The sequence below is a fragment of the Narcine bancroftii genome, chromosome 3 (assembly GCF_036971445.1).
Source record: "Narcine bancroftii isolate sNarBan1 chromosome 3, sNarBan1.hap1, whole genome shotgun sequence".
Lineage (NCBI taxonomy): Eukaryota > Metazoa > Chordata > Chondrichthyes > Torpediniformes > Narcinidae > Narcine > Narcine bancroftii.
In genome coordinates this window covers 256,300,377-256,322,985 of record NC_091471.1, presented here as the reverse complement: position 1 = coordinate 256,322,985, position 22,609 = coordinate 256,300,377, and the positions used below count along the sequence as shown (strand labels likewise).

Below are 22,609 nucleotides of genomic sequence, written 5' to 3'. Positions count from 1 at the left end.
CACCAGAGCATTGTGGGGTGGGTGGGGTGTGACACAGCGAGATTGTGCAAACTCCAAACAGACAGCCCCAAAGGTCCAGATCGAAGCCGGGTCCTGGGGGGTGGGGGGGCTGTGAGGCAGAAGCTGACCCTCTACGCTGTCCTGGATAAACCCAGTGAGGTAGAAGATCAGCTTTGCTCCAAACAAGTTGACAGTTTTCCCCAGTTATTAACCAGTATGAGGTGGGGATGGTGGGGGGGAGGGGGGGGGGAAATGTGCCAGATTCCTGTTGCCAGACTGAGACTAACTGCAAACTGGAGGAGCAACTCTTAATATTCCGTCGGGGCACTCTCCAACCAGACGGCATTATCTGTTTTTTTTTGCTAATTATGAGTAAATTAAATCAAGTTGAAAACACAACTCAGAAGGTTGAGCCACATCAGTTGGAGAAAATGAATGATGTCCGGAAATGGCGACCATTCTCTATCCCCCACCAACGATGCTCGACTTTTTCCTCCAGCAGGGTGCGCATGTCTCCAAATTTCAGGGTCCATAAACAAGAGAGGATCACAATCTGAAGCAATGAGATGTTACACCGACAGTACATGGAGCGGTAGAGGATGAGACAAATGCTTGCTTCTGATAAAGGCATCTCAGCAATCCCAGTCCCCTGCTCTTCTCAATGTCAATTCAATTTCGTACACCTAGTTGAGAGGTGTCACAACAACAAATTTTCACTCAGTGTTAGCAAAACTAAGGAACTGACTGTGGACTTCAGGAGGGGAAAATCAGAACATGAAACAGTCCTCATCGAGGGAGTCAGCATTAGAAAGGGGAAAGATCTTCAAATTCCCGGATGTCAACATCTCTGAAGATCTGCTCTGAGCCCTCCATTTCAATGCAGTCGTGAAGAACGCCCGCCAGTGGCTATACTTTGTTCAGAGTTTGGGGAGATTTGGTATGTCACCAAAGATTCTCAGAAAGGTCCATGGGAGAGCATTCTGGTTGGTTACTTCACTGCCTGGTATGGAGGTGTCGATGCACAGGAGGGGAACCGGCTCCAGAGACTGGTGAACTCGACCAGCACCATCACGGGACAATGGTCTTCACTCCATTATGTACATCTACAAAAGGTCGTGTCTTAAGAAAGCAGACATCATCCTCAAGGACCACCACCACCACTCTGAAGACGAGCACCCAACGGCTTCTTTCCCCCTTCGCCATCAGATTTCTCAAGGACAATGAACCCTAGGCTCCACCTCACTATTTATTTATTTTTAAAAATGTAACTTATAGCAATTACCTCCACTTGTAATGCTGCTGCAAGGCAACAAATTTTGTGACAGGTCTTCATGAAAATAAAGTCTGAATCGGGAATTCAATAATAAACAGAACATTGTGCTTTTTGCACACACTGGCAGGAGGCGCACCCCGTGGCCCTCAAGGCAAAGGACATGAGCCTTAATTGGAAGAGGCGTAGAATTTCAAAATAGGGAAGCATAGCTACAATTGTACTGGGCATAGTTGAGAATACACTTGGGGTTATGAGCACAATTTTGGTTCATTATTTCAAAAAGGGAACACACAGGCACTGGAGACCATCCAACAGGGGTAATTCTTGGGTTGGGAGAGGACTTTAAGGAAATTAGATCGATGTTCTTTGGTATTTCGAAGAGGGGTGATCTTATTTGATTATTTGTCACATTACACCTGATGTAGGGAATGAATAACATGGGAGCGTGGAGCTTATTTCTACAGGGAGTATCGGAGGGAAGGTCAGTGGACTCAATGTCCTTTCTCTGAGATGACAGCAGGGTAACAGGCCCTTCCAGCCCACAAGCACAAGCCGCCCAGATATACCAATTAACTGACAACATTTTGGAGCATGGGAGGAAACCGGAGCACCCAGAGGAAACCCACACCAGCACTGGGAGGACGTACAAATTCCTCGGATTTGAACTCAGGTTACTGGCGACGTAACAGACCGCTACGCTAACCGTGCCTGCTCTACAGACACCCTTACGTCCCTGATGATGAAGAGAGACAAACTGATAAAACTCAAAAACTGCAGATGCTGTTAACTTAAGCAAACAAAGAGAGCTGGGGGAGACTTGGGTTCAGTCATGACCTGTCTGTGTGCAGGGCATGTGAGAGAAGATAGCCCTTTTCTAACATTAGTCCTATTTGTGATAGAAGTAAATCAGAGGTGGCTTCCCTAACTCGTGTGTTTTGGAGAGGTATTGGATAGATATTTTTAAGACTTGGTCAGCTAATACTGGAGATCAGTTTGCAACCTAACCCATTGACCGCTCTTTTTGAGATTATACTTCCAGAAGTGGGACACATTCCTGCTTCCACACATTGAATTGTACGTTGTTGGCTAGAAGAGCCATCTTATTTAAACGAGAATATTCTAATCTACCGACTTTGACTCAGTGGCTCTCTCAAATTACGTCATATTTAAGTTTTGAGAAAGTTAGGATCAAACATTTGGTACTTCTGTAAATTTGAAGAGACTTGGTGACCTTTTACACATTATTTCCACATAATGTAGTTAGAATCATTACTTTCTGTTCCAGATGATATTTAATTTCTTTTCTCTTTGTTGGTAATTAATTTTTAATTAATAAATTCTCAGGACAGGCTGTCCAGTTTCTTTTTTTTAAAGAGTAGGTGGGGTTTTATATAATATTTTGTTGAAGATTTCAGTTTGAGGAGGTGAACACATATTTGTTAATTGTGGTGAAACATAAAATGATGTTATCTAGTGATATTTTCCCTTTTTTGATTATTTACTCCTATTCCCTCAGTCTTGGTCAAGAAGCTACTAACTCTAGGTCTCTGCTCCCCCCTCTGCAACTGGATCCCTGACTTTCTCGTCAGAAGATCACAGTCAGTACAAATTGGAACTAACTTCTCCTCTTCACTGATTATCAACACAGGTGCACCCCAAGGATGTATGCTTAGCCCACTGCTCTACTCATTATACACCCATGACTGTGTGGCCAGGAACAATTCCAAAGTCATCTACAAGTTTGCCGATGACACCACAGTTGTCGGCAGAATCATAAACTGTAATGAGGAGGTAAACAGGAGGGAGGTGGATCAGCTCGTTGAATGGTGTAACAACAACAACCTTGTGCTCAACATCAGCAAAACCAAGGAGATGAAGTCAGGGGAACACCACCCAGTCTTCATTGAGGGGTCAGTAGTGGAGAAGGTCAAGAAATTCAAATTCCTGGTGTCAACATCTCCAAGGATCTGTCCTGGATCCTCCATGTGGATACCGTCACAAAGAAGGCTCGCCCGCGGCTATATACTGTGTGAGGAGATTCAGTATGTCTCCGAAGACTCTCGTAAACTTCTACAGGTGTGCCGTGGAGAGCATTCTGGCTGGTTGCATCACTGCCTGGTACAGAGGTGTCAACTCTCAGGACAAGAATGAATTCCAGAGGGTTGTTAACTCGACCTGTGACATCACAGGGACCAGACCATCCCGTCGAGGACATCTACATGAGGCGGGGTCTTTAAAAAAAGCAGCCTCTATCCTCAAAGACCCCACCACCCAGGCCATGCCCTCTTCACTCTGATACCCTTGGAGAAAAGGTACAGGAGCCTGAAGACGAGCACTCAGCAGCTTCTTCCCCGCTGCCATCAGATTCCTGAATGATCAATGAACCACAGACACGGCCTGACTTTTCCTGCACTGTTATTATTTATAGTGATGTTGTAAGATGGTTATAATATAAATGTTTACACTATGATTCTGCCGCAAAACACCAAATTTCATGACTTGTTCGTGACGATATATTCCGATTCTCATTCATCGGGAACCTGCTTAAATAGGGTTCAAGAAAAAAATAGAGGACTCTTTCCAACCAGCACGTAGTATATTTGACCCACCAGCAATAAGAAGGAGGTACAGGAGTTTCAAAATTGATTGTCAATTGTGTGTATGTGTATGTGTATCTATCTCTATATTCTTTAAAATAATGTGATAATTATGTGCTGCATTGTTTAAATTTTAAATTTACAAATACAGCACAGTAACAGGCCATTTCAGCCCATGAACCTATGCCGGCCAATTACAGTACGTGCGTGCGTGCGTGCGTGCGTGCGTGTGCATGTGTGTGTGTGTGTGTGTGTGTGTGTGTGTGTGTGTGTGTGTGTGTGTGTGTGTGTGTGTGTGTGGGTGTGTGTACGTGTGTGCGTGCGTGTGTGTGTGCTCGTGTGTGAGGGTGTGTGTGTCTGTGTAACTGAGCTGTGTGCAGGTGTGAGTGTGTGTGTATGAGTGATTGTGTGTATTTATGTTTGTGAGAGTGTGTGTGTGCGCGCACACATATAAGGGTGTGTTCATGTGTGTGTGCATGAGTGATTGCGTATATTTATGTCTGTGTATGTGTGTGTGTGTAACTGAGTTGTGTGTGTGAGTGTGTGTATGGGAATGTGTGTGGGTGTGTGTGGGAGTGTGTGTGTGGGTGAGTGTGGGAGTGTGTGTATGAGTGTGTGGGTGCATGTGAGTGGGTGTGTGTGCGTGGGGGTGTTTGTGAGAGTGGGTTTGTGTGTGTAGGAATGTGTGTATGAGTGGGTGTTTGTGTGAGTGGGGGTGTGTGTGTTTGTGTGTGAGTGGGTGTCTGAGTGTGTATATGGGAATGTGTGTGTGTATGGGAATGTGTGTGTGTGTCTGTGTGTGTGTGGGTGTATGTGTCTGAGTGTGTGTGTGTCTATGAGTGTGTGTGTCTATGTGTGTGAGTGTATGTGTGTGAGTGTATGTGTGTGTGTGTGTGTGTGTGAGTGTGTGTGTGAGTGTGTGTGTATGTACATGCTTTTGCAGCAAGAAAGTTGAAAACCTAATGAAAACATTGGATCCTTTGTGTTGTACAATAAAAAGCATAACAGCCAACCTTCTGAACAACAGCAAATTTATAGTAATGAAGATGTTGGTTGAAGATTATTGGCAATGACTTGTTAATTGATATTATTTTAAGATTGTTGGTCTTTTAGCACACGGAGATGTCGGTGAGGGAATGCTGCCAACTGGCACATACCAGGCTGCAGGAGTACGTGCTGAGGGACACACTGAGGCTTGGTGCAGAAACACGAGGGCGCTGTGGGGAAGGACCACAGTCTGGAGTCCTCCTGTCATCGGGCAGTGAGGTGCTGAGACCGACACAAAGCCCCTCAATCCACAGAGGGATGTGGGGGTTAATGACAAGATGCCACAGTACTGTCAGTGAGAGACGATTGTCACAGTGACGGTAATGTTTGGATACGACACTAAGGATGTGAAAGCACTCTGAACAATTTTCCTTTGTAAATAATTTATTGTGAATAATGTTTATTTTGGGAAAAGAAAATCTGGCTCTGACACTGTAGCGAGCTAAATTCATCACTACCGTAAACAGCTTCATGTTTTATCATTGCAGAATGCACGCCAAGCCCTCATGTAAGACGCCAATGCACCAATTTTCTGAGCTTCAGATTTTACAGACTGGTGAATATGTGAAAACCCAGATCTCCTTTACAGGGAGGTAACTCACTGCACAAGTTCATATTGAATCTGTTGGAATCATCCCCAGAGCACAAGCCAGTGGCCTAAACCTGACGTCTCACGCTGAACCACACTGAACATTTCCACTTTTCCCTGATCTCACTTATACTAAAGTGGTCTTCCTGACCGCATGTTAGCAAACACTGGATTGGAAGCTGACTATTTATCAGGTCCACATAAAAATGGAGAAAATTCCAAAAAGTGGCTACGGCCTCCAATATTATTGTAGACCTTGTCCACAGGTCCATCTCACATCTGAAATATGTGACTCATCCACACCGATGCACCCAGCCTTGACTAAGAGCCACACAGTGAGAATTTACACTGGTCCTGTTGCATGAGTGTGATCTCCTGGCACGGCAATAAGTTGGATTTGCCAGCAACACCACACCCTGTCTGCCTGGGTTTGAAGTTCCCTGTTCAACATGAACCAAATGAAACAGGAATCACTCCGGACCTGGGCAGGAGAGTTGGGTGAGAGACTGATCTCCTGGTTTCTCATTAACTGTAAACCAGTCACATTCGGTACAGAGAGAAGGCAGAAGAATCTGAGACAGTTCAACAGACATTGGAATCAGTGTCTTACCTTCTGTGGGGTTGGAGCTGAGAAGCACAATCCAGCAAAGCCAGAGAGTCCATCGCACGAAGCCCATTGTCTCTTGTCTGGTCCTTGAGTAATGTCCCGTCATCGGGCAGTCTACCAGAGGAAGGTTGAAGGTTTGGAAGCAGTGGTCTTCAGACCTGAGATATGGAGAGAAGGAGAGAAATGATGAGGGGTTAGACTTGAACCAAAGGTTGCACTAGTCTTTGCAGAATGGTTTAAATTTTTTAAAATTTAGTCATACAACATGGTATCAGACCCTTCCAGCCCACGAACCATGCCACCCAATTACACCCAATGAATCTAACCTACAAGCTTCGTACATTTTAAAATGCGGGACAAAACCCACCTAGACTTAGGGAGAATATACCATCTCCTTCCAGAAAGTGCCATGAAATAGTACTTTTAGGATGTAACAGACGTGAACTTTTGTCCACCGTAAGGCCGACAGAGAGTTGCCACTTTGTCCAGCACTCCTCACAGAAACCTACAGCACCTGGACTCCTCCCCTCCAAGTACTGACCTGGGCCTATGCAGCTTCTCAGATCAGAAAATCCCAGGTGTATTCAGGCTATTAGGGTGCAAGAAAACCAAAGCTTTATACAGCAAGTTGAATCCGGTTGGCAAGGGCAAATTTGGAGCATTGTGCGCAGTTTTTTGTCACCGAACTACAGGAAAGTTATCACTAAGATTGAAAGAGTGGAGAGAAGATTTACTAGGATGTAGCCAGAACTCAAGGAAAGGAGTTACAGGGAAATGTCAAACAGGTTAGATTATTCCCTGGGGTGAAGAAGAATGAGGGGACATTTGATGGAGGTGTACAAAATTATGAAGGGGGGAGAGAAAGAGTAAATGTAGGGAGGTTTTTTCCGTTGAGGGTAGGCGAGATGCCAGCCCTAAGGGGAATCCAAAGGGGAAACATGTCTCCATGCACCAACAGAGACAACTTTTCAGTAGAATGGAAGGAGCAAGGAAGGAACAACTATTGTATCCCTGCCAATCACGACAATCATTGCAGGGTGTACACTGCTGTACGCTAGCCACACACAGTGAGTTGGTAACATTCACAAGACACTGCAAGGTACGGACTTTATTGCAGCACAAGAACGGATCTGAATGAGTAATGCTATTCATCCATTATAATGGCACATTCAAGAATTTAAATATTATTCCAACATAACATCATGCAACACTTGATTATAGTTTTATAAGCAGAACATCAATCCAAGTGAGAGTGGGACTGCTTGTGTACGGATTCACTGCGAGTTTCAATTGAAGCTTCCTCGTCTGTAAATAATATCTCAGAACAAGAAAGTGAGCTAATTTAGAATTACATTTGCTCATAATGTTAATTCTCCCATTTGTCGATCACTCAGCAGGGCAACCCCACTGGAAATCTCCACAGGAAATCTCAGGGCGCCTTGAGTAAGTGTGGCCCTGGGTTGGGCACGTCTCGTTGGTTAACGCTGGGGCTGTGGATCTACCCACACTCAAAGTGCCCTGTGATATGGCACGCCAGTGGACAACTAGGCAGCCAGGAAGAAGGAAGATACAGTGGGCAATTGCAGGGTTTGGGGAAGTCCTCAGTTCTCTGAGTGCAATCACAAAGAAGGCTCACCATTTTGTGAGGGGCTTGCGGAGGTTCAGTACGTCACCGCTAACTCTCGAAAACTTCTACATGTTGTACCATGCAGAGTATTCTGGCCGGTTCCATCACTGTCTGGTGTGGAGGTGTCATCACTAAGGGCAAGAATAAACTTCAGAGGGTTGTTAACTCGGCCTGTGACATCATAGGCACCAGACTTCACTCCACCGAAGACGTCTACTCAAGGCGGTGTGTTAAGAAAAGCAGCCTCTATCCTCAAGGACACCCCGCCACCCAGGCCGTGCCCTCTTCACTCTGCTACCATCAGGGAAAAAAAAGGTACAGGAGCCTGAAGACAAGCGCTCAGCGGCACAAGAACAGCTTCTTCCCCGCTGCCATCAGGTTCCTGAATGATCGATAAACCACAGACACTGCCTGACTTTGGCTTTTTCTTGCACTATATTTATTTATTTTGTGAGGTGGTTCTCGAAATGTTTGCCCTGTGATGCGGCCACAAAACACTGAATTTTGTGACACGTTCATGACAATAAATTCTGATTCTGAATATGAACTATAGCAACAAAGGGGAAATCACCTTCATAAAGTTCTTGTTCATATCCAACTCTAGTCTCTGAAGGTTAACTAGAACCATTAGATGGGTCAGAAAGAAGAGATTTTAGCTGCCAGGTTTAATCGGAGCGGTCGGGGTTGTTCCACTCTCAGTATGAAAGCTGAGGGAGGTTTTGCAGGAGATTGTGATAAACAGATTGTTTCCATTGGCTGAAGGTACAAGAACCTGAGGACAAGACTGAAGTTTTCAGCAAGAAAACCAATGCCTTATACAGCAAGTTGAATAAGACATTGGTGAGGCCAAATTTTGGAGCATTGTGTGCAGGTTTTGCAGGAGATTGTGATAAACAGATTGTTTCCATTGGCTGAAGGTACAAGAACCTGAGGACAAGACTGAAGTTTTCAGCAAGAAAACCAATGCCTTATACAGCAAGTTGAATAAGACATTGGTGAGGCCAAATTTTGGAGCATTGTGTGCAGGTTTGATCACCAAATTACAGGAAAGATATCAATAAGATTGAAAGAGTGTAGATAAGATCTACTAGTATGTAGCCGGAACTTCAGGAACTGAATTACAGGGAGATGTTAAATAAATTAGATTATTCCCTGGGGGGAAGAAGAATGAGGAAAGATTTGATAGAGGTGTACAAAATTATGAGGTGTAGAGAGTAGGCTTTGTCCATTGAGATACAAACCAGAGGACATGGACTAACCGTGAAAGGGAAAAAGTTTAGGAGAAACATTAGAGGGGGAATTTCATCCCACAAAGAGTGGTGGGGGTGTGGAACGACATGCCAATGAACATTCGATAGGTATCTGGATGGGAGGGGTATGGAGGGCTATGCACTGGGTGCAGGCCAGTTGGAAGAGGTAGAATAATAGTTTGGCACAGACTAGAAGGGTCAAAGGGCCTGTTTTCTGTGCTGCAATGTTCTATGGTTTGACAAAATATGGGTGGAAAGTGCAGAAAATAAAGAAAGATAAGCTGGAGTGACCACCAGGACAGGCAACATCCATGAGGTGGAAAACAATCAGTCAAGAATTTGGGTCAAGACCCTTTAATGAGGTAAAGTGTGAAATCAGATGAATCAAAGAGGAGTGGAGGAAGCTGGGGAGAGGCGACAAGAAAATGGGGAATTTACCCTGGGAAAGATAGAGAAAGCACGGAGGTGGGGAAAGGTTAGAAAGGAAATTAAAAATTGAAGAGGTTAAACAAGAGGTAGAAACAGTGGAACCAGAGTTGGTTAGAAAAATCGGTTTGTACTGCTGGTTTTAAGGCAGTCAAGACAGAATATCTTGTGTTCAGAGCAGTAAATCAAGAAAGTCTACAGACCCAGTGATTGAACTAAAAACACAACGCTGGAGAAACTCAGCAGGGCAAACAGTGTCCTTTATGTAGCAAAAGTGAAAATACATAATCAATGTTTTGGGCTTGAGACCTTCAGCAAGGTTTGAGTGAAATGTAGGCAGGCACCTGAATTAAACTGGTGGGGAGAGGAACATAGTTACAAGCGACAGAGAGAGGGTGGTGCAGTGTATCAGAGAGAGGGAGGTGCAGTGTATCAGAGAGAGGGTGTAGTGCATCAGAGAGAGGGAGGTGTAGTGCATCAGAGAGAGGGAGGTGTAGTGTATCAGAGAGAGGGAGGTGCAGTGTATCAGAGAGAGGGAGGTGTAGTGCATCAGAGAGAGAGGTGCAGTGTATCAGAGAGAGGGAGGTGTTGTGTATTAGAGAGGGGGAGGTGCAGTGTATCAGAGAGAGGGTGCTGCAGTGTATCAGAGAGAGGGAGGTGTAGTGTATCAGAGAAAGGGAGGTGCAGTGTATCAGAGAGAGGGTGTAGTGCATCAGAGAGAGGGAGGTGTAGTGTATCAGAAACAGAGGGTGCTGCAGTGTATCAGAGAGAGGGAGGTGCAGTGTATCAGAGAGAGGGTGCAGTGTATCTGTCAGAGAGGGAGGTGCAGTGTATCAGAGAGAGGGAGGTGTAGTGTATCAGAGAGAGAGGTGCAGTGTATCAGAGAGAGGGAGGTGTTGTGTATTAGAGAGGGGGAGGTGCAGTGTATCAGAGAGAGGGTGCTGCAGTGTATCAGAGAGAGGGAGGTGTAGTGTATCAGAGAGAGGGAGGGGCAGTGTATCAGAGAGAGGGAGGTGTGTATTAGAGAGGGGGAGGTGCAGTGTATCAGAGAGAGGGAGGGGCAGTGTATCAGAGAGAGAGAGAGAGAGAGAGAGAGAGAGAGAGGCACTATATGAAAGAGTGGGGTCTTGTGTATGAGAGAGAGTGCAGAGCAGAGTACCCGAGAAGGGGAGGTGCAGTGTATCACAGAGAGGGGGTTGTTGTGTCCTAGACAGTGGGTGGTGCACTGTTTCAGAAAGAGTGAGGTGCAGTGTATGAGACAGAGGGGGTTGTGTATTAGAGAGAGGGAGGTGCAATGTAAAAGAGAGAGAGAGGTGTAGTGTATCAGAGAGAGGAAGATATAATGTTTCAGGGAGAGGGAGATGCAATGTTTCAGGGAGAGGGCAGTGGTGCTTATCAGAGCCAAGGTATTGTGTAGTGTATCACAGAGAAGATGGTGCAGTGCATCAGAGACAGAGAGGTGAATTGTATTGGAGAGACGGTGGTGTTGTGTACTGAAAGAGGGTGCTGCAGTCGATTGGAGGAAATGTGGTGCAGTGTATCAGAGAGAGGCAGGTGCTGAGCATCACAGAATGGCAGTGTATCAGTGAGAGGTGCAGTGTATCAGAGAGAGGGACATTTTGTGTATTAGACTGAGAGTGGTGCAGTGTATCAGAGAGAGGGAGATGTGTATTAAAGAGAGGGAGGTGAAGTGTATTAGAGAGAGGGAAGTGTTGTTTATCAGAGAGAGGGAGGTGTGTATCAGAGAGAGGGTAGTGCCGTGTGTCGGAGCGGGGCTGGTGGAGTCCATCTAAGAGAGGGTGTGTCTAATACATTTGCCAGCTTCAACATGACTGGGCGAAAACCCAGAGTTTATGCAGCTAATATCAGTTCGTTATCCAAGAGTCTGTTCCACTTTGTAAGGTGCACCAGACCATGCCTGCTGGTTCTAGCAAATGTATCATGTGCAGTCATGTGGGAATTTTGCATTGGTTTATACCCAAAGAGAGCTGGTCCAACGGAACACTCCTCAATCAGAAAGACCTTCAAATTGCTCAGTATTCCATCTGATGTTTGACACCAAGGTATGAGAAGTCTGTTTGTAAAACATAAACTAAAAAGAGACCAGGACTGAACTGAATCATACAGACAGATGCAAAGTTCAAAGGAAATCATCTAACTACGTGACATCTAAACTGCTCAAATAGATAACAGTGAAACCTTCAGCATAAAATATGAAATCTTATGGTTGAAGCAGCCCAACACCAAGACCCTTCACACCGTTTCACATACCTCAACACTTGGACTGCTCTTGGAATCACATTTAAATCTATCTCAGTATAAGTACCTCAAAGACAGTCAGGTGCACTAATACCAATTCAGATGCACCCTTTCCAAATGCGAAGAACTTTTAAAATTCTTCAAGAGCATCAGGACAATCTTTTCCTCCTCCCAACCGCAATCTAACTGTAGCACAGCTCTGATCATCGAACCTGGACCTTTTCAGTCCAATCAGACTACGCACCCTTAGAAAGAGTGTGTACGCCATGAGGCTGACAACCTGCCCTCGACTTTACCCCCACTCCCCACCTGAGGCATGTTTTCGACGCAGCCGGCCTTAACATTCTCTCTATTATTAACAGGCTGTTCCAGTTTGTCAACCTGGAAATTGGAAGATAATTTGAAAATACAACAATGGTATATAGAAATGAATAAATGTATTCCATTAGAAAAAATAACATATAGTTTAAGAAATAATATTGAAATATTCAAACAAGTATAGGAGCCTTACATTAAATACAATAGCGAAAACCTACCGGGGACAAACATTACCTAAGTTGATGGAAGGAGAAGGAAAGAAAAGAATGGACTCTGTAGAATTTCTGGTGTATTTTTGTTGAATGACAACATTGTCTGACTGAATTAATGCAACCTAGATTGTATACCTAAAATGGATGAGAAGGGGGGAGGGGTGGGGGGGTGGCTTGGGAGGAGGGAGGGGGGGGAAAAAGTCACTGTAAATGTGTGAAAAAGAAAAAGTGTGTATCATGGCTAATGTGATTTATGGTGTGAAAAATAAAAAATTTAAAAAAAAAGTGTGCTGTGGTCCAGCCCCTCCTGAAAAACCCATCTTAGACCCCACCACATCCAAAAATTACAGGCCTGTTTCTGAACTTGCATTCCTGTCAAAGCCACACTTAACCCTACCTACATTGAAACCACGTGCCCGAAATATTTCAGTCAGGTTATAAGGTACACCACAGCACAGAGTCAGCCTTACTAAGAGAATACAATGAACTGCTCTTTGGTGCTGACTCTGGAAGCTCCGTCGATCTAATTTTCCTCGAAGTGTTCGATATGGTGGATCACGCTGTTTTAATAGATCGCCTCCGGCAGAGGGTCAATGTCGACGGCCTGGCCCTGAACCGGTTTAAATCTTGTTTCAGTCAACAGGGGCAAACTTTCATCCTCGTCTGCTGCCCTTTTCTGCGGGGTCCCATAGGGGTCTATTCTGGGCCCCATTCTTTTCTCCTTATATCTCCTTGGCCATATCGTCTAAATACTGATGACACCCAGCTGAAGCCCAACGATCAAGCAAAGATAATCAGCGTCATCGACTGTCTGGAGGACATCAAGAGCTAGTTGAGATCATCCTATTTGCCCCCTCTTCCCCCCCCCCCAACTCCCTCAAAATGATCTCCAATACCCTTGGTATTTTATCCACGCTCATCAAACCACATGTCAAGTCCCTTGGTGTGATATTTGATTCCACCTTCAAGTTCGACAAACAAGTCAATGCAGTAGTAAAAGCTGGCTCTTCCCAGCTCCGTACTATTGTCAAAATCAAATCATTCCTGGCACTGAAAGACCGAGAGAAAGTGATCCACGCCCTCACTTGCTCCCGTTTAGACGACTCTAACTCTCTATATACGGGAATTAGTCAGCCATCATTATCCCATCTGCAACTGGTTCAAAATGCTGCAGCAAGGCTCCTGACAGGAGTGGGACCATATCACCCCGATTCTCGTCTCCTCCCTCCCCCCCACCCACCCACCCACCCACCCCGACTGGCTGCCAGTATGGCTCAGGATAGATTTTAATGTTCCCCGGTTTGTTTACAAAGCCAGCAAGAGACGAGCCCCCTCCTATATTGCTGATCTCCCATCACCCGACTCCACTTCAAGATCCCTCAGATCGGCCAACTTAGGAGGCCTGGTTGTTCCGCGCTCAAATTGCAAACTCAGAGGAGATCACGCCTTCGTGATTGCGGCCCCCAAACCGTGGAACAACCTTCCTCCCTCCAACAAATCAGCCCCTTCCTTTAACTCTTAAATCACAAGCGTTTTGAGGTGGTTACCATGTGGTATGTACAACATCGGGGACCTGTTTTATACTGCATTTTAAATAGCTTCTTTAGTTGAGATGTAATTTATGATCTGTACAGCACTTTGGTCAACGTGAGTCATTTTAAATGTGCTCTATAAAAAAACTAAACTAAATGCTGGAGGAAGTCGGCCTCGAGCAGTATCAGTTGGGAAAGATGCAATGGTCGACGTTTCAGATTGGAAACCCTTCACCAAGACTATGACTGATTTCTCCCTCTGACGCTGCTCAGTTCCTCCAGTGGATTGCGTGTGGTTCCATAATGTGCATAGTTAGCGCAATACTCTCACAGTGCCAGCGACCCAGGTTCGAATCTGGAGCCGGCAGAAAGAAGTTGGCACGTTCTCGTGTTCGTTTCCTCCCATCCTCTCAAAACGTATGGAGCTTGTAGGTTCATTGGTGCATTTGGGCGGCTTTGGGCTCGAGGGCTGAAAGGGCCCATTAATGTACTGTCTGCCCAAGTCAAATTGTTAAAACATTTAAATAATTCCAGCATCTGTGGTCTCTCGTGTGTCACAACCAACACCATTACTCTTTGCATACCTAATCCCCAACCTTAATCCCAGCACTGAATTTCTTCATGACTTTCTCTTAATTTTTGGCAGTTTAGATGTTCGGGAGTCCTTGATGATGTGTTGCTGTGCATATCGGGCTAAATAATGATCAACTCCTCTGCTGAATTGCACCCCCCCCCCCCCACTTTGTCCATACATTGGCAATCTCATTGGAGAGAAGGTTGACAGCACGATCTGGATGGCACTACATTCCGAGGGTTAACAAGGTTGGTGTGCAGCGAGAGGGCCTCGTCATCCGAGATATTCAGATCAGATCATCCGAGATATTCTCCTTCTTCCAAAAACATGGCTTCCCCTCCACCACTATCAAACTCAGCCCTTACCTGCCTCTCCTCCATTTCCCGGTCATCTGCCCTGACCCCCTCTTCCCCCCAGATTCCTCTTGTCCTCACCGACTACCCCACCAGCTTCTGCATCCTACACATCATTCTCTGCAATTTGCATCACCTACAACATGATCCCACCACCGGACTCATCTTCCCCTCTCTGCCCCTCTCCATTTTCTACAGAATCTGCTCCTGCCGTGACTCCCTAACCTGCTCATCACTCACTTGGCGCCTTCCCCTGTGGCTGCAGGAAGTTCCACACTCGAGCATACACCTCCTCCCTCACCATCATTTGGGGCCCCAAGCTGTCCTTCCAAGTGAAGCAAAGCTTTACTTGTGAATCTTGTGAAACAGGGGGGGGTGTGGGGGTGGGGGGGAAACGGTTAGCGTAGCAGTTTGCACAATACCAATGATCAGGGCCGGACCTGGGTTTGAATCCCGCGCCGTCCATAAGGAGTTTGCATGTTTTTCCCATGTCTGCGTGGGTTTCCTCCGGGGGTCTCTAGTTTTCTCCCACCCTTCAAAAAACATACTGGGGTGTAGGTTAATGGGGTGGAAAGTGGCCGACGTGGACTCATAGGTATGAATTGGCCTGTAACAAAGCTCTACATCTAAATTTAAAATCTGAATTTTAAAATCTGTATCTGTGGTCTCCTCTGAGACTGGACGCAGACTGGGCACCTTCACTCTGTCTGCACAATGTCTGCAGACGTTTGTGTTTTACTCGTGATTAGTTAGACCTACCAAGCTGAGAGCAGCAAAAGTCTTTTATTAGCCATCACGAGACAGGCAGCAGGCATGGTTCCTGCAAGTGAACCTGCGAGCTTGAGCTGGCATTGATTTATAGATCTGGGCGATGAGAAATTGTAGGTGAAGGTGATTGTTTGATGGAAGCATCATTTTCTATTTAAAGGGATACCAACTGCTTATAAAATCCAATTATTTTTTTAGACATGCAGCACAATAACAGGCCCTTCCAGTCCACGGTTACCACAATACCATTCCAGTGCTAGGGGTTCGAATCTGGTGCTGTCTGTATGGAGTTTGTACATTCTCCCCATGTTTGAGTGGGTCTCCACTGGTTTTCTTCAAAAAAACAGACTGGGGATTGTAGGCTAACTGGATATTAGTGAACAGCACGGGCTTGTGGGCCAAAAGGGCCTGTTACTGTGCAGTATGTTTAAATTTAATTTAATTTAATGAGCCCGTGCCACCCAAATACACCAATTAACTTCATATCTCTTTGGAACATGGGAGCAGCACATGCAGGAAATCAACGCAGATCACGGGCAGAACGTACAAAATCCTCGCAAACAGTGGTGGATTCGAACATGGGTGGCTGGGGCAGCGTAAATGGAAATAGTTCAGAGACTATTTGATCAGCTGCCAGATAGTCCCTGGGCACCATCTGAGATGAGATCCAGGTCACAACTGAGGCCAGCACTTCAGAAGGTATGCAGATTCTAACATCTTCCTCCCTTTCATTGCCATAATCTTCTCTTCTTTTTCACTCCCAGATCACAAAGATCTGTGGGGCTGTCGGCTAATTGGCCAGAGTTGCCTCTGGTATGTGGGTATGTGGTGGAATCTTGAGGGGGGAGGGGCAAAGGGGATGTGGGGAGAATTAAATGGCATTAGTGTTGGGTCAGCCTCAATGGGTGATTGAAGGTCCGCACTGACAGTGGGTTAAAGATCTGTTCTGGCATAGATGTGATGTTGAGGGTCTATAAGCTGCTGGTGAGAACTCACGTGGAGGATTGTGAGCAGTTTTGGGCTCCTCGTTTAAGAAAAGATGTGCTGATGTTGGAGAGAGCGCAGAGAAAGTTCACAAGGACAGTTCTGGGAATGAAAGGGTAATCATATGAGGACCTTTTGACAGCTCTTGGCCTGTACTCATTGGAATTTAGGAGAACGAGAAGGGGATCTTATTGAAACATTTTGAATGTTGAAAAGCATGGACAGAGTAAAGGTTGAAAGGTGTAAACATCTATCCAACTTTGTGTTAAATATATTTATTGAGGTCACCTCCACTGCTTCAATGAGCAATGAATTCAACAGATTCACCACCCTCTGGGAAAACCAGTTCCTCCTCATCTCCGTCCTAAATCTACTCTTAATCCTGATGCTATGTCCTCTAGTTCGTCTCTCTTACCAATCATCCCAGACGATTCAATCTCTTCTCATAGGCCAACCCCCTTATCTCTGGAATCAACCTGGTGAAATTCCTCTGCACCATCTCCAAAGCCAGTTCATCCTTCCTCAAGTAAGAAGACCAGAACTGCACGCAGTGCTCCAGATGCGGCCTCACCCTACCTTGTACTGCTGTAGCATAACCTCGCAGCTCCCAAATTCAATCCCTCCAACAATGAAGGCCAACATTCCATTTGCCTTCTCGATAACCTGCTGCACCTGCAAATCAACACTGAGAGGTAGAAGGGTCCTCTATTGTTCTTGTTTCGTTTTTGCCTTATGTTCTGAAAGTTTATGCTCCTGTTCCAAACATTTCTCATTCCCCAAAGGAAGAGTTGCCTGTGGTATTTGTTTCCAAATTCAACCTGTTGTCCACTTTAAAGATTGGCCTTTATTATATAAGCCCGTCGAGTCTTCCCCCACCATTTAATCATGAGCTGATCCATTTACCCACTCAAGACCAATACCTGTCCTCCCTGTAACCTTTGATGCCCTGGCTAATCAAGAACTTGTACCTTGATGAAGGACTCAAGCCTGAATGGTGGTATCTTTATCTTTTCTACATAAACTACACTGTTTGACTTGCTGGGCTTCTCCAGCATTGTGTTTGTATACCTATTAATCTCCAATGACCCGGCCTCCACAACAACCTGTGGCAATAAATTCCAGATGAATTCCTCCAGATGAAGAAATTCCTCCCCATCTCTGTTCTAAGCAGACGCCCTTCAACCCTGAAGTTGGGCCCTCATGGGAAACGACTTTTCTACATCTACTTTGTCCACACCTGTCAACATTCAAAATGTTTCAATGAGATGCCTCCTCATTCTCTAAATTCTAACAAGAACAGGCCAAGAGCTATCTTACGTTCCTCATATAATAACCCTTTAATTCCCAGAATCGTCCTAATGAAACGCCTTTGAACCCACTCCATCTTCAGCACATTTTTCTTTAACGACTGGTGATTGAATAGTTAGGGTATCAAAGGTTATGCGGAGAAGGCAGAGGAGTGGGGCTGAGTTGGAGAGTAGTTAAGCTCACGATGGGCTGAATGGCCGACCTGCTCCTATATTCCAGAGAGTACAGTCCCAGATGACTCAATCTCTCCTCATAGGCCAACCAGTCAGTACATCCTTCCTCGAGTAAGGAGATCAGAACTGCATGCATTTCTCCAGATGCGGCCTCACCAGCATCTTGCACAGTTGCAACATAACCCTCCTTGCTCCTAAATTCATTCCCTCTGGCAATGAAGGTCAACATTCCATTTGCCTTCTTGATAGACTGCTACACCTGCAAATCAACCTTGTTTTTTACTGGCAACGCTAGATCCCAAATATAAATGAATATACAGATATGAATAGCAATGCTATGGTGGTGCCAGTGACCTGGGCATTAATCCAGTGCAGTCTGCAGATTTAGAAGGTTCTCCCTGTGATCTGTTCCACTGTGCTCTGGTTTCCTCCCACCCTCCAAAGACGTATGGGCTTGGGAGGTTAATTGGATGCATTTAGGTGACAAGCGTTAAAATTCAAAATAACCGAAGACTCTTGCAAATTTCCCCAGGTGTACCTTGGAGAGCCTTCTGGCCGGTTGCATCACTGTCCTGTATGGAGGTACCAATGCACAGGTCAGGAATAATTGTGAACGTGGCCAGTACCATCACAGCCACCAGTCTTCACTCTATCGAGGACATCTACAAGATGAGGTGTCTCAAGAAAGCAACCTCTATCCTCAAGGATCCCCACCACCCAGGCCATTACTCTGCTCCCTGGAAAGGAGGTGCAGGAGCCTGAAGGTGAGCACCCAGTGGTGCAAAAACAGCTACTTCCCCTCTGCCGTCACATTTCTGAATGGACAATGACCTCACATTCTCTTCTTTTGCACTAATTTGTTTACTTTTAAAAATGTAATTTGCAGCAATAGTTACGCCTCAAACGCTGCCGCAAAACAACAAATTTTTGACAAAAAAAAGGATTGATTCCGATTTTTCTGATCTCACCGCCTCGGAGTCAGAAGGATTATGAGCGGTTCTGATTCGAGTCGGGCTTGGTGAACACGAACCAGAGTGCTGGGGGAATTATTATGCCCATTGAAACACAACTCCCCATTATAAGAAAAACTCTTGGTGAATCTATGTTCTCTGAGGATGAAAAGAAAGGGCTCTTCAGCCCGAGAACCTCTTTGTCTACCCCTGTATGATGATGCTCTTTGCATCCTCTTTTTTGAAATATGGCAACCAGATATGTCCACATTACACAGCTCAGGTCCATTACATAACCTCTGGACACCCAGACCCAAGATTATTTCATGTTGTGGCAAAAACAGACAACCTTGGAAGGGGCAAGGGGGAATAAAAGACTCAATAAACTCCTCTGAGGAAAAAAAGTACCAACTTCTTGGTCACATCTAAAACATAACTCTGAAGAATTAGTTGAACATTTTTCAATTGCATTTGACTCCGTATAAATTGAAAAATGTTCAACTTAGTTCTTCAGAGTTATGTTTTAGATGTGACCAAGAAGTCGGTACTTTTTTTCATTCAACATGGACCTGTCCTAAGGTTAAAAGATTTTGGTTGCAAATTAAATTGTTTTTGGAACAGATATTAAAAGTCAATTTACCTTTTGACCCAGAGTTGTTTTCATTAGGAGATATTAAGTCGATAGCTTTAAGATTGAGACTGACCATTGAATTTTTGCCTCTATCTCTGGCTGTTTCAAAAAAGCGTTTAGCTATTACATGAAAATCTGACTTGGTTTTAGGGATGAAAAAATGTCATAATGAAATGAAAACCTGTATTCCTTTTGAAAAGATTATGAATAATTTAAGAGAGTTCTTTTCAAAAGTTTGGAGCCCTTATTTGAAAATTATTGGTGTTAGAATTTGACCTCTTGGTCTGTTCCGATAAGTGCCACCGTTCCTGCAACCAAAAAGTTTAAATGTGATTGTAATAGATGATGATCTCTTTTTTCTTTCCTTGTAGGTGGGGAAGGGAGGAGGGAAGGTATAGTGGGGTGGTTGGTGTTTCTTTAATACCGTGACAGAGGTGCACCAAAGAAAAGGTACAAGGTCTGCCTAAAGAAATCTCTTGGTGCCTGCCACATTGACCACCGCCAGTGGGCTGATTTTGCCTCAAACCGTACATCTTGGCGCCTCACAGTTTGGCGGGCAGCAACCTCCTTTGAAGAAGACTGCAGAGCCCACCTCACTGACAAAAGGCAAAGGAGGAAAAACCCAACACCCAACCCCAACCCACCAATTTTCCCCTGCAGCCGCTGCAACCGTGTCTGCCTGTCCCGCATCGGACTTGTCAGCCACAAACGAGCCTGCAGCTGACGTGGACATTTACCCCCTCCATAAATCTTCGTCCGCGAAGCCAAGCCAAAGAAGAAGAAGATAAATGACTAATCAAATAATGTCTGTATTAATATGTAGTAACTAATTTTATGTTATGTGATTTTAAAATTTTTAATAAAATATTTTAAAAAATAAGCTCCTCTGTGGAAAGAGAAACAGAATTTGACCAAGGTCCACAGACTGTTCCTCTCTCCCCAGACACTGAGATTTTCCCCCTGTTTTTCTGCATCTTTGTTTTTGCAGATTTCCAACATCTGCTGTTTTTGAACAGAGTTTCATGACTTGCCTTCAGTTTGGATTTCTTTTATCATTGCACTGAAATTGATGAGCGGCTGCCAATCCCTGGCGACTCCTGTCACATTATGTTTTCTTCTTCGGTAAGCTGAAGATGTTCCTAATGCATACTTCTCACTTATACCCATATTAAATTTAATTTGCCTAATTGCATAACTGATCGGAATCAATTGCACATCATTAACTGAGGACTCAGTCCCAATGGTGTTCTTGAGTTCATCAACCAGGGTAATGTCCACGAATGGCTTTGATATACATGAACCCACGTGAATGAGAGCTGTCTGTGCTTAGATCCTTTATCTCATCTCACATTATCGCTGCTGGTCCCCGCTGTTATCTCCTGCCACTTCCACCGCCTTCCTTTTGCGGAACTGGTTCCCGTAGGCCAGCGCCATATTGGGGACTGAATTACTGCCTGTTCAGATTCAGATTCATTGTCATGACATTGAGGGTGGCACGGTTGGCATAGTGGTTCGTGCAACACCTTTACATTGCCAGCGATCAGGTCCGGGGTTCAAATCCCTGTAAGGAGTACGTACGTTCTCCTCGTGTCTGCTTGGGCTTTCCCCAGGGTCCCACTGTTCAGAACATACCGGGGGTATAAGTTAATTGAGGGGTAATTTGGTGGCACGGGCTGGTGGGCTGAAAGGGCCTGTCTAAATTTAAAGTTTTTAAAAACCGCATACGTGGCTGAGATTCTTTTTTCCTTCTTATTGGACAGAATTACTACTTATTGGCAATGGAAAAAAACCTGTACACAGTAAACAAATAAACAAATGTAAACTGACTGTGCAATACAGAGAGAATTAAAAAACCCAACATTGTGCAAGTAAGGGTCCCTGAATGAGTTTGTCGTTGAGGAGTCTGACAGTGGAGGGGTAGCAGCTGTTCCTGAACCTGGTGGTGTGAGTCTTGTGGCACTGATACCTCTTTCCACATTCTACATTCCTGACTGTTGTCCTTTATCCTGACTGTGACTAGAGCCCCTGCTCCTCCTCCTCCTCCTCCTCCTCCTCCTCTCTGAATCAGATTCAGAATTTATTGTCATGAATAAGTCACAAAATTTGCTGTTTCTCGACTGCAACACAGTGCAAACATTTCGAGAAACCACCTTACAAAATAAATAAAAATAGTGCATGAAAAGTCAAAGTGAGGCAGCGTCTTTGGTTCATTGATCATTCATGAATCTGATGGCAGCGGGGAAGAAGCTGTCCTTGTGCTGCTGAGTGCTCGTCTTCAGGGTCCTGTACCTGTTTCCTGATGGTAGCAGAGTGAAGAGGGCATGGCCTGGGTTGTGGGGGTCGTTGAGCTTGCTTTAAGATGCTGCCTCTTGTAGATGTCCTGGATGGAGGGATGTCCAGTGCCCGTGATGGCAATGGCCGAGTTAACAACCCTCTGCAGATTTTTCCTGTCCTGAGCGTTGCTACTTCCATACCAGACAGAATTCTCACCACACTTCACCCACAGAACCTTTTGACAATCCTCATGATACCAACCCATAGATTTCCTCACACACCCACCCCCGTCCTCTTGCACTGCCTGCTCCTCACACTAACACTGACTCCCTCCTCTCCACCAAGGAGTGTGGTGAAGGAGATACAGGAACAGAAAGGAAAGTTGGATGGTACGGTTGGCACCAGCGATCATCAAGAGCTGGTACGTTCTCGTGTTTGCATGGGTTTCCTCTGCTTGGGTTTTCTCCCAAAAATGTACAGGTGTTGGGAGGTTAATTGGTGTAATTGGGGCAGCATGGGCTCATGGGCTGGAAGGGCCTGTTACCGTGCTGTATGTCTAAATTAAAATTAAAATTACAAAAAGCTACAAACACTCAGAATCCTTACCCAGAGGAACAGAGTTAACATTCTGGGGCGAAGGTCCTCCACCAAATACCCTTCTGGAATTACTTCTAGGTATCGCTGCAACACCGGGTGCTGACTGACTCCCTCCTGTTGAACTCTGCTTTCCCTCCCCATCTTGACCCAGTGGATTCTACCCCTCCTCCATATCAACCTATCAGTCTGACTGCTTCTGCACCCCCCCACCCCCACCCTAGACCTACCCCCCCCAACACCTTGGCAGGAATGGGGGAGGG

At 45.2% G+C, this 22,609-nt stretch overlaps 1 protein-coding gene across 2 annotated transcripts in view; it reads right to left on the bottom strand.

The window, feature by feature from the left end:
* The window catches only part of LOC138758567 (adhesion G protein-coupled receptor L1-like), a 674,108-nt gene that overhangs the window by 466,765 nt on the left and 184,734 nt on the right, over nucleotides 1-22,609 (bottom strand). For both annotated transcript variants that reach the window (XM_069927669.1, XM_069927668.1), the window contains exon 3: nucleotides 6,117-6,271. In XM_069927669.1, coding sequence (XP_069783770.1) covers nucleotides 6,117-6,219 — 103 coding nt within the window. In that variant the 5' untranslated portion in view covers nucleotides 6,220-6,271. The remainder of the gene's footprint in view (nucleotides 1-6,116; nucleotides 6,272-22,609) is intronic.